Source organism: Anoplopoma fimbria, chromosome 11, assembly GCF_027596085.1.
Source record: "Anoplopoma fimbria isolate UVic2021 breed Golden Eagle Sablefish chromosome 11, Afim_UVic_2022, whole genome shotgun sequence".
In the NCBI taxonomy this organism is placed as follows: domain Eukaryota; kingdom Metazoa; phylum Chordata; class Actinopteri; order Perciformes; family Anoplopomatidae; genus Anoplopoma; species Anoplopoma fimbria.
Genome location: NC_072459.1, coordinates 7,401,137 through 7,421,682, shown reverse-complemented (window position 1 = coordinate 7,421,682; position 20,546 = coordinate 7,401,137). Strand labels below are relative to the sequence as shown.

Sequence of the window (20,546 nt, the reverse complement as noted above, 5' to 3'; positions counted from 1 at the left end):
CGGCTCTCCATCCGAAACCTTTTTTATACCATGAGGCACAAGAGTTGCTCTGCGGCACGCACTTATAATAATGCTGATGGCGCTCCGCGAACCACATTATACCCGGTGATGAATGAGAGCAAAATGGGTAAATATTATAATGAACCATCATGCATTCCTGCAAGCACTCGGCTGGTGTCGGCTCTTAATGAGCGCTAAAGGAAAGTGGCCACACTGCTTGTTGAAACATCTCTTGATAGATGTTTCACATTACGGGGCGGAACAAAAAAAAAAGGCCCCCTTTAGAAAATCCAAACCTCACAATTCAACCAGCTCCCTTTCTTTGCTACTCTGTCAGGCAGGGCAGTGCATGCTTGGAGCTTTACCAAGACAACACACAAAGGAAGGTGCTAATCAGAGCTCTTACACCTATGTCGTACTCCACAGATTTGCACAGTAGTGAGCCTACAATCCCTGCTGTCGTACGGATGCAGAATGTTTTATTGGTACAGGCGAGGGCTCCTCCACATCTGTGCTTCTTGTTTTAAGCAGCTAGATTTATGAATGAAGCCTAGTGTGTGTGTCTGTGTGTAGGATGCATCACTCGAGCGAGAGCGGGTAAGCCCCAAAGGGTCACAGGAAGCTGGTGGGCGGCGGCTGGTGTTGGCAGCTCTCGTCTTCTCCCATTCACAGAGAAAAACATTCCGAGGCAGTGACTAACGAAGGATTTAGAAGGGAAAGACTCCTGCGGTGTCGTCGACCTGCAGATGAGTTTGCTATTAGAATTTCCGATGCCGTTCTACATACAATTACCAGCCATTTGTGCCTGGAGTGAGAGCTCGCCGTCACTCGCAATTTGACACTCGAGCAGCAGCGGCAGCGCTGTGAGGAGAGGAGTGGGAGAGAGTGGGAGGTTTTGATGTGGAACAGAAATCACATCTCTGCCCAACTGGGCGCTGATTTGTTTGTGTCTCTCTGATGAGCTCATTGTGTCTTTACTGAGCTCTCTGAGTGTGGTGTGAGTGTGTGGAGTGTGTGTTCTGGTTGTAGATGTGTGGGCAATCCAGATAATTACATTGTCCTTGTGTTTAAAGTCAACAAAAGAAAAAAACATTTTAATTCACAATGTCATGGAGAAGTCTCCAATTGGTGGAGCTTGCTTTTAACATGGAAATGTTTATTGTATGTGCTGCTCCATATATGTCTGCTTCTGAATGTCAACATGGTGGCTTGTTTCGAAACTTATATAACTAAATACGTATAACTCTTTTTCTAAGGATTTTGTGAAACGAGTAAACAAATGGGAGATTCACCTTCTTAACATTAGTCGTTCAAAGTGTGGGCTGTCACTGTTGCGCTCTATTGGAAGCTTTAGCTCATATATTTATCCTTAAACCTGTTTTCACTGCAGATTAAGTTTGACATCTTTGATTTAAAGTTCAAACATATTCTAGACCTTTCTGTCTGCTTCTCTCTGAAATCACTTCTTAGTTTTTCCTAACTTTAGATATTAATTTAAGGAGTGCAGTTAGTGGCAGTGTGGGCTCCATGGTAACATAGCTTTGAGCTACCTAGCAGCGGGGGGCGAGGCTTAGTGAGAGGTTCTCGACAATTCTCCCCGAAACGACAAGGAAAAGTCAAATAAACACCCAAACATAAACTGTTAATACATCAATTAACTATAAGCATGGAAGTAAGAGTATCAGTAGTAGAAATACTACAGTTCTTCTATTTGTATGCTAGTAGTTCACAGTGTTTATCAGCTCTAATGCGTTGGTGGAAAATGAACACCTTCAGTACGACTCATTCGTATGATCCTAGCCTCTTCTACCTCTGAGGCCTCACTAAGATAACATTGAACACTTCCCGTTGTCTTTTCTCCTGTCGTAACCTTTTGCTTACAAACTATGAGCGTGCATGTGTGAGTCTTCTGCATTTATGCAATTGCAAGTGTTCTTTCCAAATGAGGGCATTGTCCTTCACAACACAGCCATTAACACTCAGCCTCTTCTCGCCACTCCAAGGCTTTTTTTTTTTTTTTTTTCGTCCTTGGGTGTCAGCTTCTTTTCTTGAATTATTCCATCCCCCTCCTTCTGGTAGCTTTCTGGTTCTAATGCAATCCCTTCCTCATTGTAAATGGAGAATACTTCCCCTGTGATAAAACAACGCTGCCTCAGGCTCGCCCGCCTACTGTATCAGAGCTAATTCCATGCATACCAACACAAGCCGTCCTCTTTTCAGTATTGGTATTCGGTTGTGGCGTCTGTGCTGACAGAAGCATTTCTGTGTCCGGCTCTGCCCCGTCCTTGCCCTCCTCTCATAATAGATATTGACAGGTGCGGCGCAGATAACGCTAATCTGCATCCTAACAGGATTTCAACATGTCATGTAGGGCTTTCTCACCGCTGCTGCATTCAATTTGAAACTTTTGTTATACCGCTAATAGCGTTTCACGGCGGCGCAGCCCCGCAGCCTTCAGAGGGAAGGATGTGAAAGAAGAGCCTGACTCGCTCACAGGTTTGCTGTCTGAGGTGAGCAGGTGAAGTAATGCTTATTGAAAATATATTATCACTAAAATGCAGTCGTAATAGATGCAGTCAATTAACAAGAAAGCTAATTTTCTATTGTAATGTCGCAGGACTTTAGATCTACACATTAAGATTATTTTTACAGTTTGGGTCTGGAGGCTGTATGTGTAATTAAAAGTCTCTTACAAACTGGGGGCATGGAGCTTAAAAAAATATGGGAATTCACCAGCCAGCAGCTCTTACAATAATACTCAGATTAATGGGTGCATTATGGGAAATGAAGGATCGAGTGTTTAGGAGCTGAATAGATACAAAGGGACTGACATTCAGGATATTTTTTGGCCTCTAATGCATGAATTCCAATAATTCCTGAGTCCCTTGTGAGGGCCACAAATGTATGGATTTTACAGCTTCAATTAATTAGTTCGTAAAAAATCAATACCTTTGAAGCTTTTTTGCTATTCTGCTTTAAGCAGCAACCTCTGGCGCTGGAAAATTAAGCAAAAGCAGAAGTGACAAATGCTAAAGTTTCTCAAATGGCCACTTGAGGCTGGCTTCGAAAGGGAGTCAATCCTCTTTGACCCCAATGTCAAAATGCCCAACTTTACAGCAGGAATAAACATGTTTAATGTATACTGCCTGGTACAAAACCAGTACGGTCTCTTTAGCTAATTTCCAGGCTTATGACAGTTAGCTATTACCATAGCGTTTCCAGCATTTGGTTGTGCTAAAAGACACTCTAAGGAGTCGGCTGGTCTTTTTTTTCGGCAAGTACATTTTGTTGAAAGACGGTTTTCAATCGCCAAAATCAGCATCCCAATGAATATCATAGTTATATGTAATGACAACATTTTTACATTACATATTCTAAGAGACCTTTTTCCACTTCAGTCCAGATTCATATCACATTCACCAACAACCGAGGCTGATATTTCGATTCACAGCAATATTCAAATATATTCTGAAACGCCTGACACAAATATATACAGACGCTATAAGTGGTAGCCTTGATATGAAAGTGGAAGGAAGATGAGATATTTATTTCCAATTTGAGATAAAGAATGTTTGGTGAAGGCTAGTGATGCTTTAATGTGCGATAGCGCCGGTTGACGTTCCATCCGGTCAGCTCTTGAGATGTGACTTCAGTGTACAAACATGCACTACATTATGCATGAGAAGCGGCTGGATCAGAAGAGGCGTTAGGAGGGTATCTGTGTGTTTGTGTCAGGACGCATTGTATGAATCTCAGTATTCACTCTCGGGCCATGTGGTACAAAGGCTTGTGGGATTCTGGAGAGTGTGAGTTTCATCTAACCGACCTAATCAGGTTCATTAGCCTCCTATTTAATGGACAGGCGAGATAAGGAGAGGAATCAATTCATATTGTGCATTTGGCGGCCGTAGATCTGTGCACCGCGAGGGGACGGTCTCCCCGCTGCTCTGAATCACGCTCATTGAGAAGGAAGCGGAAATTACCACTCCGCCGAATGCTGTGCTGACTCAAAATGACCTGATAAAGACCAATCAGAGTCTGGATGTTGCATGGAAACTGCCCGGCGACTGAACAGGGATTTTGAGTTCTCATGGTTTTTCAAAAATCAGGTGAAACTTACCTCAGACTCAAAACAAATATTGTATGTTTAACTTCTGATAGATAAAGCATAAATCATATTAATGTAAGTGTACACAATGATTGTGGGAGAAAAGCAAATTCTCTGAACCAGCTTAAAAAAATATTTTTTAGATGTGTTTAACCTCTTTGCATCCTGTTTGTCTCTTATTTTGTTTCCCTCCAAACACAGATTCTTAGTATCTCAGTATATGAATTCAAATTTTCAGTGGAATTACAGTGATTGTTGTTGTAAAGTATTTATGAAGATTTATGTTTCTAGCAAAGCTTAAAGGCTCGACACAGCAATAGTTCACCCACACAGCGTTTTTTGCTATCAGCAACAACAACTGAAAACACCTGTGCAGGTGTGCATGGCATACAAAAGTATAACACAGACGTGTTAATGGCGTTAACGAGAACTAAGACAAAATATGTTCTTCAATGACCTCTTCTTCCATGACTAAAACGAGACGATGATGAGACAGCACTGACGTCATTTACCACTTATTGTGACTCATCAACATGCATCATTAAAGAAAAAAGACGAGACTAAAATGTAGTTTAAAAAATAAAAACAACACCTTCCACCTTCTCTTCCTCACACACACCAAGCTGTGGAGCTCAGTACTTCGCTGTCGTCCTTGTCTCAGTCCTCACTATTGTGTTATTATAATGCAAAAAAAGTTTGACTCAAATGACAATTATGGGTTTTGGCTTGGCTAGATTGAAATATTCATAGGACATAGGAATAGCTAAAAATGAAGGGAGTTGACTAAAATGTAATGACTTTTGTGTCGTCTAAAACTTGACCACAAAGTTTTTAGCTTTTTTGGACTTAAATTACATTATGAATAAATATAACTGACATTTATCCAAAACTACAGTTTATTTCTTTGTAAATGTAATTTACAAATATTTCGTATCTTGTAAATATATCCTTATTAATATAATATTTTTCTTATTGAATCCTGCATCAACACGACCTTCTGAACTATCATTATTCTTGATCCAAAGGCGACGCCTGATTCACTGCAAATGATTGTGGCATGTATTTCATTACTTCATCCAACACTTAAAGGGAAGGGACGGATGCATTTATTCATTAAGTTCTTTGTCAGAGGAAACTCGCCAACATTTTCTGGCTAAATGTTGGCGAGGTGGGGGCAATGCTGCTAATATAGAAAGAAATGTTTTTAATGGGTTCTTTTATGTAAATGTAATTTCATAATTGGCCCAAAAACTTTATGCAAATCTGCCAATTAGTGTTTGGAATAAATATACATTGATTTTAGTACAGAGGCACAAAAAGTAATTCATTTAACCTTGGAGTCACCTATTATTTAAATATAAGTGAACCAAAAAAGGCAAACAAACGTGCCAATATCAATCTCTCCTGCTTGTTTTTCTACATTTTTAGAAAGAAAACTTCTACTGTAGTCACATCTGTGATTTCAAGTTGTCCTGTTTGGTCAAAATTCTGAGCTTTACTAGATTTATGTGAGTCTGGTTTCATATCTGGCCTGTCAAACGTCACTAGAGTGAAAAGTTCACAGTTGGTTGACAGGAGGCAGAGCGGGTAAAGCTTTCACTGCTGGTTCACTCACTCTGATGGCTTGTCTTTGAGTCCAGCCATGTGGGTGCTTTGATCGTCTCAAGACTTAAAGCTGTTTTCTTTGGTGTTTTTAGTTGTGCTACATGGATGTAGAAAGGACAGGACCGGTAGTCGATGGAAAAGCTTGAGGTGCAAAGTGAACGTAGTTCCAGAGAATACTGGGCTGTTAAATAGGACAGAGCTCTAACAGTCATTACTTCACTAGCTGGTTTGGTCTGTCTTGCAATCGAGAGTCTTGAAGTCGTTGTAGTTTTTACACAGGGCATAAAATGTGATGTATCTGGTCTCCAAACTACGTCTTGTCATGAAAAAACGTAAAAATGAAATAACAAAATGCCACGTTTATCGTCTGTAAAAACGTGAGACGCATATCATGGACATACAAGAGGTGCTAAGCAACGGAAAAGCAGTACGCAAAACGCTTCACTCTCATTAAAAAAAATTACAAAAAGACGCCCAGGCCTATCTGTTCGAAAAAAAGAGCCAGGATCGCAACTCCGACCCTGAGATTAGTGGACGACATGCTCTATCTCCTGAGCCACAGCAAACCCCATCAACACAAACCCTAAATCACCAACTACAATTTGGGCAAGACAATGATAGAACCATGATCAGATAGTAATCACAATTACATCTTATCAGCATCAGGAAAGAGAATCCACTCCATCCAGAAGTGAGCCTTGTGGTACCAGATCCAGAGGCTTCTGCGTACGCACAGAGTGATGAAACTGAAACTTTAGAGTGGATTTCAAGCAGCAGCGGTGAGCGAGCACTCAACCAAAGAAAAGGGCTCGACTCACCGCTGTTATGATCTCTTTGAATCAATAGAAAGCATCATAGTCCGGTCGGTAAACATGAGTATGCAGCGTGCCGATTATGTCACATTGCACGGTTGCATTGATCTGCGATTCTCAAGTTCAAAGTTTTCAGTTACCACCAGCAGCTTTAAAGACGGGGGACATATAAGGACTGGGTAATGGAGGCAAACTAGGCAAGTGATACCTACTTGGCGCACTATGGCTCCCCCTCCATTTGCACTCACGCTCAGCTACGATGGCGTGCACAGACGCACTGAGGGCCTGCAGGGATTACAGCGCGGGGAGGTGGGAGCACTGCAGCAGAGTGTCCCAAAAAAGCAAGGTCACCTTAAGTGAATTGGGATGAGGGGGAGGGGGGAGAAGCAATTCCCTCAGGACGAAAACAGGGAGCAACTCGTGAAAAAGTAATTAAGCAGGATGCACATCAGTGGACGCCACAGGCGGGGAAGGCGAGGGGAGAGATGAATAAACCCCGAGGACGAGGGGGAATGTTTGTGCCCAACTTATCTGGGAATCTGGGAGATATTTGCTAAACCCACACAACGGGATCTTCTCACCTCGGACATCTTTTTTGTAATGAACTAAATATTTCACATTATCTCCTTCTCAAACGTGAGGATTGGCTTTCCTCTGCTTTATGTGATTGTTAACTCAAGACCTTTTTTTGGTTTTACACTGCTGGTCAGGCAACAATTTATCATTTCAAGAATTAAAACACACACACGACTGAGAAAAATGGGATTTGGGGCTATTTAAATCAAATGGACTTCACCTTGATTAGCGTGCAGATTAGTGCAGATTAGTGTGAGCCTATGCAATACAAGTCCTTTGAAAGTTAATAAAGAAAGGATTTATAAAAGAAAGGATGATATAATGTGAGACTCAGACGTGCTGGTTCAACTGGAGAAGGTCACCTAGAGGACTGGGATGTTGTAATACCAGGTGGCAACCTACGGTTCTGAAGAGTGAACCCAATGCGGAAGTGTGCAAAACTTGAATTCTCTCTACTGTCCATCAGGGGGCGACTCCTCTGGTGGTATAGAAGTCTATGAGAAAATGACTCTACTTCTCTCTTGATTTATTCCCTCAGTAAACATTGTAAACATGAGTTTATGGTCTCAATCTCTAGTTTTAAGTCTTCTTCAATACAGCATGATGTTCATTTCATAAATTATGGTCCATTTAGAGTCAAATAGACCATAAAGCGGGGTATGCTTTAGGGCGGGGCTACTGTGATTGACAGGTCTCTACCAGAGACGTATATAGTGTCTCTACGTCACTCCTCCTCAGTCCAAATATGGTCACTTCTGTTAACTGGTTGCAAAAAACAACGAAGGCGAAGGCCAACACGCCGAATCGAGGGTTAAAAACTGCAGTACACAAATCAATGATTGACTTCAATACGACTACACCCAATTTTTATATACAGTCTATGTGTAATACATGCTTCTTTTTTAAAATTTCTTGACTAAAAGAAAATATTTCATGTTTGGCTCTGTTTCGACGAATAAAAACTCTCGGTTAACGTCAAGCGAACATCTTGGTCATGGGTAAAAGATGCAAAACATGCAGAGGTTTGTAGAAAATAGAATTCTTCCTTTCTTCCCCAAACCAGGCGAGATATGAAACTCAAACATTTCATCCACTTTCGATCACAGTTTTCTCATTCAGGTTTAGGATTCTCATTCTGTTTGAACATCTCCTGTGAGACTCCTTCTGTCAGAATAAACGAGCTGTGGTCCAGAGCTTCAACTACAGACCATCCATCACAGGAAACAGAGACGGACAGACAGGTCAGTGACACACCGCTCTCCCCCGACACTCACCGATATCAGACATATATTCACTGCCAGGGCCTCAAACACTGGAGCAGGTGGACCAGCGGCGTCTGCGTGGATCCACACAAAGCTCTCAGTGCCGTGTTATATCACAGATGCATGAATATTAATGACAACATTACTTGGAGCTTTGTTTAGCAGCTTGTTAGCTCTGACGTGCATTTTAATGGGTACTGTTTGTGCTGTTTCCTTTTCTCTACGGCGCTCCCACGCAAACATTGAAATGTTACACACGCAGTTGAGTTTGAGGTCAGAGCCGCTCACGCTCAGACGTGCTTTGTCTTAGAAAGCTGTGGATTTTGGAGTTATTGCAAATGTTTTGTTTGTCTAAAGCGCCTCTGAAATGCAAATAAGAGCAGCTGGAACAGGCTGCTACTCAAAGCTTTTAATGTATGTACATGTGCCACGAAATGAAAAATACCCTTTTACAAATCCAGGTCATGAATTCAAATATTTAATCAACAAATGTCAGAAGCAAAAGGCACTTCTGCAGAAAATGAACATGCTGATTATTCAGGGTTTGGTTTGGTTTTGCTATTATAAAAAAAACATATCTTCAGTCTGGGGAATATTTGCAGATAAAGAAGAAAAGCAAAGGAAAGAATGACAATAAAGAAAGCAGGGAGGACAGGAGGGAAATGAAGGGAAGATAGAAGAGAGGAAGAAAAGAGGTAGGAATGCATAGATGAAATAAGGAAAGTATGTGAGGGAAAAACAAGAAGGGAGGGCAAAAAGAAGGAACCATGCAAGGAAGGGAAGGGATGGAGAAGAAGGAAGTGATGAAGGAAAGAAAGGAGGGGAAGAAGCAAGATAATAAGAGAGGTGAGAAAGCAAAGAAAGGAATGAAGCAAAAAAAGATGGGACGGCATAAGATAAACGTTGTCAGACGTCAGATAAATGCAGTGAGGGGAAAGTATTTCAAAGGAATGAAGGAAGAACAAATGAGCAGAAGAAGAGAAATTAGCAGAGAAGTAAGTGAAGGAAAGAAATAAAGAAATAGGTAAAAATGGAACAAAGTGTCTACAACGTGCAATATTTCCCTTAAAATCATAAAAAAATGACCAGACAATAGTACTTTAAGACATTTTTTCAATTGTCCAGCAGTTAACTGTTTTCCAGCTCTTCAAATAAAAGCAGAGTGATGAAGCTTGAGAGGGCAAGTGAGTCACATGACCTGTGCAGATATAGATGTTATCTACACGAGACATAAGGCGTCCGTACAGCATGTTGTACGGTAGGTGCAGTCAGTGGTGACATGGTACACATCTCAGTCAGTCTGCTTCAACCCTAACAGGAGGTGTGTGAGTGTGTGTGTGTGTGTGTGTGTGTCGGCCAGCTGTTAAACTAAGACACGTACGACGGAGGCTGACAGGACCTCCGCTTTGAAGTGACAGCTCCCGCCTCCAGCACGCTAAAGCATGTCACCTAATAGGTGCAGCGAGAGGGCGACGGGTGGAGTCAGGAGAGGGTCGCTGCCTCGGGCGTCCTTTTTGAAATATTAGTCTTAGCTTGAAGCCGTTTAAACGCCCATTCAGTCCTCATGAATACTTGTTATAACCCAAATCTCACCACAGACAATTCATCGACTGGTTTTACTTGCTGCTTTTGAAAAATGGTAAATTTTGTTTATTTCATTCTTTGAGATTAATCCCGCAAGCACGAGTTAGATATGTATTCCTATTTTTTCAGTTGAAATGTTTTGCGCATGGGGATAAAACACAGTTCTGCCTGTCTTCAGTGTGTGATAGTCATTAATTTATTCAGGGTTGAGTCATTTTAACATGTCACCAACAGTAAATGTCAGTCAATTCATCACCAGCAGTGAGAAGGGTATTTTTAGGAAGATAGGTGTCCTCAGATTTGTACAGTCTCAAAGGGCCACTTAACAACTTTAAATCTTGACAAATAGTTAATTATACAAAAGTTTATTATACACCCTCTGTTTCTTGGTGTGTGTGTGTGTGTTTTCTTTGGTCCTCTATTAAAATGGTCCATCATATTGAAAAATATAAATATATTTAGACTATATATGAGTCAAAATATTTTAATCTTCAATGTAGAACACACTTATTTTGTGTCTTGAGGTGGAAATATGCAGTTTTTGTGCGTTAGAAGGTTAAAGAACAAAGCAACAAAGCCGACACACTTTGTGTTTGGTCAGTTTGAGCTGCTTGTGTTAACTACTACAAGTTACATGTGCTGACAGAGATTATTGATGGTTGAAACCACATGGAGAACGTTGAACAAAGGCTTCTTTCCTTTCAGCAACACACACAAACCCATTTCCCCCGCAAAACTTCTACTCGCAGTGATGGTCGCTGTAAATCACAAAATAAAGCTGTCTGGTTACAATCAGCGGTTCAATGAAACATTTGAGGAGGAACACCTTTTGGCACAGTGTTCTCTGGATATTTAATGTCATTTACAGCAGCAACAGTACATTAACTAAAGAAACTAGAGGTCTTCATGGGTCCAAAAATATTGGACCTTCTCTGAAACAGACCCATGGAGAAGCTTTTGTTTTGTTTCCTGTAAAAGACCCGAGATATGTCAGAACCAGTTAGAAATGCTTATGGTTTTATCTCTTCAATTGCAGAAGGATTACATGTTTTCGAAGTTCTACAAAGACTACAAAGTGATGATACTTCTCTGAAAAAAACGTGTCACTTAAGTTGATGAAAATATTAATTCATATTATATCAGTAATATCAGGGGGCGACTCCTCTGGTTGTATAGAAGTCTATGAGAAAATGACTCTCCTTCTCACTTGATTTATTCCCTCAGTAAACATTGTAAACATGAGTTTATGGTCTCAATCTCTAGTTTCAAGTCTTCTTCAATACAGCATGATGTTCATTTAGTAAATTATGGTCCATTTAGAGTCAAATAGACCATAAAGCAGGGTATGCTTTAGGGCGGGGCTACCTTGTGATTGACAGGTCACTACCACGGAGTTGTCTGTGTTATGCGTCATAAACTATACCCCTCTCAAATTGTGTTTATACTACATGACAGTTAATTCTAACATTTTGCTTGCCGAAAATGTCTTGTTTAGAGTTTAATTGTACTTGCTTCCACCTTTTCATGTCACTTCTGGTTGCAAAAAAAACAAGATAGCAGCGATCAAAAAAGAAGATTGCAACAGCCGAAATGCCGAACTTAAGGCTTCAAAACCTTAATCCACAAACCAATTGGTGACGTCACATTGACTACGTCCATTTCCTAAATGCAGTCTATAGTTTCGATTCAGGACCTCAAGCATTTGGATCAATCGGCTTATGTATATTCAGATTTAATAGGATAATTTCAAACCCTCATGAAGACTTCTACAACAGACACACATAAGCTGCCTGTCACACCCGGCTGAGCAGAAACTATTTAAGCTCAATTATCATCAAGGAAATAGACATCAACATCAAACTAATACTGTGATTGATGATTTCTGCAAAAAACAGGGCAAAACCACCACGAATTAATAAATAAGTGCTTCGAGTTGAGTGTTTGAATCAAACTTTCACTTACCTTGCATACACCTGAGAAAAGTTGCATCAGGTACAAAGATTCACAGTGTTAATGACCGCAGCCACGTTAATGTCTGACACCCTCACCTGTCACTGAAAGCCATATAGATAAACTGTATGGCATTCATTCAAACCTGCTGTCAAACAACCACCGGTGGAAATATTTTGGCTCACAAAACCAATCAAGAGGAGAAAAAAAAGGAAAAAATATATATTACGACTTTTGGCACTCTGCGCCAAATGACTGCTCTGTGATTATCAGCCGAGGGCGCTCTGCTGGTCCGTGTGTGTTGAAGTGTGAGTGACTTTTCTTATCAGGTTCGAGCAGAGAGAAAGCAGAACATTTATTGAACGTACCGTAGGAGAGGGGGATGTCCAGATCGCCCTGCCAGGACATCTGCCCCGATTCGTCTATGGAGTGTTGCGCTGTAAAAAAAAACAACAACAACGGGCCGCTTGTTTACAGCTCATTCTCACTCCAACACTGCCTCGGATTCATTAAAACTCCAAAGGAGGACAATAGCGGGGAAATCTACTACTGTGCCATGCTGCGTTCACACTGGCAGGAAGTGTTAGTTTGTCATTGGAAGTGTGGATTTAATCACAGATAATAAATGTGTGTGTGGACTTTTGCAAAATGTCACTTCAAGCCATTATGTGTTGTCATGTCCAACTTCCAACAAAAGTCACAGTCACTTTATTATTTGGCAGAAAGAGAATGACAGCATGACACAGTGGCTTTGTGAGTGAAATGATTGTTATTCTGAACGTCAGGATAACACATAATCCTGACGGGCTTTACCTTTCAGGTGGCCGCGTCCGAGTGTCACGAACCCAGAGGAGATGAAGTTGTGCATGTCTTGGCCTCCGCCACGCAGGTTTTCTTTCCCATAGTGCCCTGGTAAGACAAACAAATTGTGGAAAATAAATATTTCAGCAAAAAGTGGCGCTTGGTGTTCTCTTTGGTCACATCAGAAAGTGGTGCAGTAAAATTCATCCGTGTGTAATAGGTGTTACTCGTCGGTGATATAGAATACTAGCAGGGACTAGTTACTGAATGACTTTAGCTAGCGAGCCAATGGCTAATAAGCTAACAACATAACAGGAACATGTTCAAAAAGCTTTGAAATTCTTTTAATTTTCTCTTTCGTGGACCGTTTCCTACAACTCCCAAGGTACATTTCAGCACATCAGAAAATATATATTAAAATTCTGTAACGTGCTGCTAACGGTGGGTCAACGCTTACGATTTTTCACGTTGAAAAGACGAACCAAACAATCTGCATCTTAGAACGAATTAGATTTTGGATTCTGGTTCAATTTTGGATGAATTCATCAACTATCGTACAATGTTTTGTTCTCAAATTCAAGAAAGAAACGTAAAATTGTTAAAGCTGACGCCACAGTTTCAAGCCTGTTATCCTCTTTATGGCATTGATGGTATGCTATTGTTGTATTAGATTATTTTTGTCATGTCTAAGTAAACAAAAAAACCTGATTTCTCATGAAAAAAAAGTTGAGGTCATTTAAACTGATGGCTATAACATAGGCCTATATCATCGAAACCTACATGTTTGTAATTTGGGTTCAGAAACAATGAGATTCAACTTATCTGTGGTTTGCAAAAACGTACAATGCACTCCAGCAAATCCATTGAACATGGCCGTTCCATGGACTTTAATACTGACAAGTATACTTCACTCAATTCCCCAGTCATATCTGCCATTTTATAACGGAGTAGCAGTAGGTGAGAAGAATACTAAACAGGGCTAAAATGGCACAACTGCGTAACCAACTCTCAAGTGGGATCATCACCTCGTCAATATCGCTTTAAGATGCCAAAGATGCAGTCTGCAGGTCTCAGGGCTTTCATATCAAACACTCCACAGTGAGTGAAATATTACATTTAATTGTAAAATATAATGAAACACCTTTAGCTTCTCCGAGGCAGGATAATGGAGTTGGATACACTTGATTTTAGAGGGGATTTACGCCCCCCTTCTCTGAGGATACTAACACACCTCAGGTATACACCCTTTTGGATTTCCCCAGTGTTAAAAGACCACTCCGTAATGCAATTTGTACCACATCACTGTTAACTCACCTCCGCACCAGTGCTGTAATTGAGAGTCTCGGCCTGAACACAAAGCAGCAAGACAAGGTGCCTTCTAGCACCCGACAACTTTCAATTGTCCTGTCACTCACAGACAAGTCTTGAGAAGAAATAAAAGAATGTAGCGTCGACCAAAACAGCAAAAAGAACAGAAAACATAACGACAAAAACAATGATTTATCAAACCACTTTCCTCTCTCCCTCTCTGCATTAACTGGCGAACAGTTAAATGCCTCTTTCTCCAAGGGAACCACTTCAAAGTCAATAACATCACTCAGACCTTTGGGCCTCGGGAAGCCGATATCGAACGGCATTTCAAATTATCATAATGAAAAGAAACACCTGGGACCTTTAGGCCTGGTCTTCATCACAACAAAGTTCGGCAATCAAGCCTGAGCACCACGGCTCTTTTTTTTCTTTTTCATCAAACCCAGAGGAAGACTATAAACTGGTTACTGACGCACACGCGCTCTTAATATGGGACCTTGGAAGAAATCCGTAAATATGAGAGGAAAAGGAATAAACGTATTTCCCTGCATCTTGTGATTTTTAACGGCCCTCTGTTGTGTCTATGCAGATGATACAGTGGAGTATATCTGTGTGATGTCTCCCAGGGTGAAATGCTGATGATACATAACCTCCATATGCTACAAGGACAGCACCGTGGAGCTGAAATCAGGTACCTTGAGACGCTGACTATGATATGAATTGCTCCCATGTGGCAGTACAAACCTATAGACCCTCATTATCTCTGGAAATGTTCCTCAAAATTGCGTTATCTACACTGCATAAGGAAAACAGATCTAACATTTTCTTTTAGGGAATAACCAAACTATTTAAGTTTTCATCACACATTCATAAATTAAGAGTGAAGTGTTTTATTTCAGAGATAGAATCTCATTAAATTAGTGACTGAAGAGTGCCCATTCTGCACACAAGTTTATGTCAAAGGGGGTCATGTGTAAAACATGGGTAAATCCTCAATGACTTTACTGTTTACTCAAGGTCTTCTCACAAGCACATTTCATAGTCTTCATCAGAAGATGGAATGGTAAAACTACATTCAGACTGTTGAAATCTATTTTTTTTGTGCATATTTGACTCAGATGTGAACGGTACAAATCAAGCTCGTACAACAAAACTGCATTGTGAATTAACCAGGCCTGATTCTGACCAATGGGAACAAAGTTCTGCAATGCATCATCTATAATCATATTTTAGAAAATGTGTTCTTACTTATTGGCAAAAAATTGGGCAAGTTACTTTCCTGTTTCAAAATAAAAATGAATCCATGCATGAAGCCATGTCCATAAAGAAATGTCTTTTACACAGTTATTGTTTGGTTTTTACATTATTTCACTGGCCTGCAGAAGCTCCTGACCGCATTCCATGGATTTGTGATATTTATTTTCGTCATTTACTTTTGCCAGTATATCAGTGCCTTAACGGTTACAGTTAGAGGTATAGCCAATGAGCCACTGTTGAATGTTTAATTTATTTAAATTAACTAAATAAATGTATTCATCATTATTGAAGTTATTGTTAGCTTTCCCTGCAGACTCCAAATTGGAGGTACATTTCAAACCGTGAATTTTGTGTACCGTTCCAGCCCTTAATAAAATACTAATTGACAGTCTGTAATCGTGACTCTACAGGAAGACTGAGACTCACTATCATCAGCGACCTGATGTCATTCTTTCAAAATATAATTCCAAAGTTTGCCTCCTGCTATTTTATAGTCAGTCAACTTCTGCAGGGTTTTAAAACTCAAAATGAACCCAGCTGCTGTGAGTGTCCTACAAAGATGAGTCCATTCTCTGTCTGCAAAGTGTGGAAAGACATTTGTCGCCTATTTTTTACAGCACCATAGAAACTTTAGAGCAGACAAAATGAGAGAACAGAACTATTGGAAATTGAAGAAATAATGCCCACTCAAGGACAGTCTTGGAAAAGTACCATCCACAACCAAAGACACTCTTCCTCAGCATCTCATCTCGGTATAATAACGCTTCTGGAACATCGAGTGGGAAAAGTTCACATCATATAATGCTGATGTTTTCGATATTAAATCCAGATAACCACGATTGAATTTCAATAGCTTATTTTTTATTGTTTCCCCACCTAGGTTAATGCTTTCCTATTTGGAAGAAATGCCATAAAATTCTTATATTTTTTGAATTATTATTTTAAGGACACTTTTTTTTATAGCGAGGGTATATAAAAGCAGTAATAAAAATGATTGAGGAAATAAGCAACACAGTATACAGGACACCATCAACTGAGTTTGGGTTCTGACAGCACCCATATATTTATACTCCTTAATGCTGCGACATAAAAAAAATCTATTCAAATCCATCATTATCCTCTTCATCCATTAACTCTGATATGTGACCCAGGAGATGGTTTCAGACCAAATTATCTCTTTAGTTGCTGGCTTCCCTCATAAAGGCCATCTTATAAACAAGATGTTGATCACAGACCATTCTTGTTTCTCAACTCAGTGGGTAACATCAATAAGTGGGAATTTGTGCAGAAAACATGGCCGCTGTATCCAGTGTGGTGACCTCACAAATGGATTAAACACAATATTGATTGGAAATGTGTTTTTTTAATACAACCCCTTTTACTTTACCTAACCTTTATATTTATTGAAATCCTTATTGGAAAAGTAAATACTATAGGTGGGAAAACTGGATCCCTACATATACAACAAGTCATACTACAAAGCATATAGTAAATATTTAATTTCAACACTGTTATGTTTAACTAAAAGAAGCCATGTACCATTTTTATGTGGACAGAATCTTTTCAATAGTAACCACAAGGCTTTTATTAAGAAATATTTATAAGACAACGCTGTGGTAAATGGAGTGACTGGCACAACTCCATAATTTAATAGAGTACCGATGCCATTCATATTTATTTTGCTTTTACAATAAAATAACCTATACAAACAGACACATCATCATCCTTTAACCTAAACTTTATTATAACTTTAACCCTTAACCCAATACTTAACCCTCAAACAGCCATTTAAAGAAGTGAGAACTTGAGAAAATGTTAAAAACTGCCCTCATTCTTGTCGTTCTTGCCGTTGTAACGTAGACCTTTTTCAAATGAAATGTCATACATGATTACATGTGCATGTGCACAGAACAACAGGGACATACTGTACTTAAGTAGTAACAGAATGTTCCAGCGCAAAGAGTTCATCCTGGAATATTTTAGTACTAACATTAAAATCTACTAAAGAAGCCCAACAACGGCTTTAACAATATCCAGAAGTAGCCTTAAAGATATAATGAGCTTTGACCATTTCCACACAGAAAAACGGAGCCATCTTCTTTTTTTAAATTCACATCACTGTCATGAATTTGTCATAAATCTGAGTCACGTCTTCCCTGGAGTGCTTCTATCCGTGCTTGGACACCCACCCTTCAAAAGCCACTCACCCGAGCAGTGTCACGTCCTGCTAACACTGCAAACAATAGCAGGCTGACATGACACAGGTTGAACAATCAAGACATCTTTTCTGTGGGCGCTATGTACAAAATAACAATGTGTGGCTTTGTGAATCACAGAGAGTTGCTTACGCTCAAGGCACTGCAGCCTACAATAAGCAATATATCACATGTAAAAAATATGATTACACAGACATTTGTACCAGGCCAAAGTACTATTAACAAAAATCCAAAAGGCCATAGGATAAGTTTGTATACCTCATACCTCCTAAGATATGTGCTCAACGTTCAGACACTTTGCTGATGCTGATACAAATGCTGCAGCACTTCAGAAACATGAGCCAGTATCAGTGAATATTGTAGACACATTCAACACTGGACATGGTTTTATGTGGATGAATTGGAGAGGTAGGAATTCAAAACTAGTTGCATTTTAATTGATATTTGTTATTTATATGTTTTGTTGCTGAACATTCACTGCTTTTGCCTTTTTCAGAAATGCAGGCGAGGGCTGAACGATCTTGAAATTGATTTGGGCAGGAATGATCATTTTTACATTATTATTTTCGTTTTCATTGAAAAATATTGACATGATTAAGGTGTAATATTTGCTGTGATCTGTACCGAACAAGTATGTTTCCTTAAGTCTGTAGAATATAATGTTTAGTCCAGGACATCTGTGCAGAATCAAAATGGTATTGTGATGCACATTTATTCAATATTGTGCCTCCTGGGATTTTAATATAGCAGTAGGCCGTATTGCATTTTCGATAAAGGTTGATTGTTCTACCCTAATGCTGACATTGTCTTTCTTCTTTAGGTGTCGCTCAGGGTCAAATTGACACACTAAAAAGCCCCAGGAGGAGATATTAGATGATGGTTCCCATTGACTCGCAGGATTGTCTGACAAATTTGATATTACTTAAATTAGCACAGACTTAATGGTGATTGGTGGACCTGGATGGTTTGGGACCCGGGTGCGGTGGTCCCTTTGTCCAGTTGGTAATCAATTCTCGGTTGCTCCTTTGTATGTTCAGCTTTGGTGGTTATCCTTCTCTGGCTACCTTTCTCTTCTATTCCTTTGATTCCTGGACTTTCTTAACTGTTTTAAATCCCATTTAATTATAGTATGAAAGGCAAAACTGAGCTTGACCTTGACGATTACATTGTGTTTTGTTTAAGATTAACTCGCTCGTTTGGTTATAACGTCCAATAGCACCCCAAATTCTCAGAATGTCCTCCCAGTTTTCATTGTTTTTTTTTAACTTGGCAAAGATTAAAGTCTGAAAACATCAGCGGTACGATTTACTACTAGAGAGTAGAAAAGCACAAATGAGTTATATAAAAATGATGATACTTTAAATATAGCAGATATAATACGAACAGAAGATTATTTAAAACTGGATTACTAACCAAGCGTGGAGTAATCTTCTTGTCTTTGGTTGAACAAGAATTTCTATAGGCAAAAGCAGCTCCTAATGTCTGGGCAGCTTGTTTACATAACTTTTTAAAAGTTATTTTGCCGCAGAAACGTTGCTCCCATCCTGCAGTTCAGTACAGTCTGTATCAGCTCTCTTCTCACACATTCCCTCCATGTTGGGTGGTGGTGGTGGAGAGGAGGGTGGAGGCAGTGTGACACAAGAGTGAAACACAACACTGTTGAATCTGGGACACCATACTAGGGCACTTAGCAAACGAGCTGATCCCTGGAGCATGGATCTGGAGACCGACCAGATAAAAGTAGGAGGAACGGCGTTGCGCGACAGAATTATCTCTGGACAAAAAGATTGCGTCTCCCGCAGAAGATGATAATTTGCATCTCAATTATTGAGCCAATGCTGAGTAGGCTTATGGGAAGCGCGGCGTATGGAGCATTTAATTCTATATATATATTTCCTTATGGGTTTCGTCTCAGAAAGATTGAGTGGAAAAGCTTCAAGGATTCCATCTATTTCAGTGGATGTCACTCAAAGAATGTTGTGGTAGATTAAGCAAAGCGAAGACGGTCTTTCTTTACGATATTTAAGCTTTACCATCGAAGTATCATAAAGTTGGATTTTATTTTTAAATGGACATGCAGTGGAAGCAACACATAAGACAAATCATTTGGACTTTGATATTGCTCTATCTCACAGTCAGAGCTATTGATCTGTTTAAAAGCAGAGCAGTGTCACCTACCGTGGTTTGATGCCTTGGTGTGAACGGGTGTGTAATGATTCTTCGAGGTCCTGACCGGCGTTTCGTCTTTGGGTGATCCATCAATCGCTGCAATGTTTTCATGTTCATACTGAGATATTGGAACTGGTCCTTGTTGCCTCAGAATGTCTGCCAGGGCTCTAGAAAGAAATCACACAAATGAAAAAAGAGCAATTACTAACATTTTCTATATTTTCTCTCCTCGCCATCCCCCTGAAGGTCTTCCTAATTTATTTAGCTACAGCTCCAATTTGAATCATAGAGGCAGAGAGGAAATCCTAATTACACCCAGAGTCACAAGGGAGTTGGATTTTCAATTGTGTGGAACACAAGGTACAGACAAGTCCTATTATGCTTGCTGGACTCGAGCTCAAGGCCCATTTATAAAGAGTTAAGTCAGTGTCTCTTCTTTGAAGCCCAAAATAAAAGCAATATTTCACCAACACCATTTCCAACTTTTGGTGGCAGAGTGTCAGCCTGTGAGATGGAGTGCCCGCTCCGAGTTTTTCCTTAAAGGAAATGAAAGGGCAATTTAACTGTGTCAATGTCAACCTAAAGCAACCACGCATTCTACTTTTCTATAACTCTCTGACTTTGGGAGATATACTGTATATTAATAGCATTTCCCTTCCAGGATGAGAACACTTTAGCCATTTCTTTTTCGCAGACAGAGGCGACCTGATTTTGCATTGTCCCAGTTGGCTGCTTTGTCGTGTGCAGCAGGAGCTACAGTAGTTTGCAGGAACTGACCCGACTTTTAATGTTTCAATGAGAAAGATAAACTTTTGGTCCAAAACCAAAATTGTAAAAGACACTTTTGATTGTTGTCAAGTCGCAAGTCAGTCAAGTCAGTAAACTGAAAACAACA

The 20,546-nt window shown here is 39.9% G+C and overlaps 1 protein-coding gene across 1 annotated transcript in view; it reads right to left on the bottom strand.

Annotated features, from left to right (window-relative positions):
- The window catches only part of LOC129099120 (protein shisa-6-like), a 70,219-nt gene that overhangs the window by 45,078 nt on the left and 4,595 nt on the right, over positions 1–20,546 (bottom strand). The window contains 3 exon segments of the mRNA XM_054608292.1: positions 12,266–12,334; positions 12,711–12,806; positions 19,661–19,818. Coding sequence (XP_054464267.1) covers positions 12,266–12,334; positions 12,711–12,806; positions 19,661–19,818 — 323 coding nt within the window.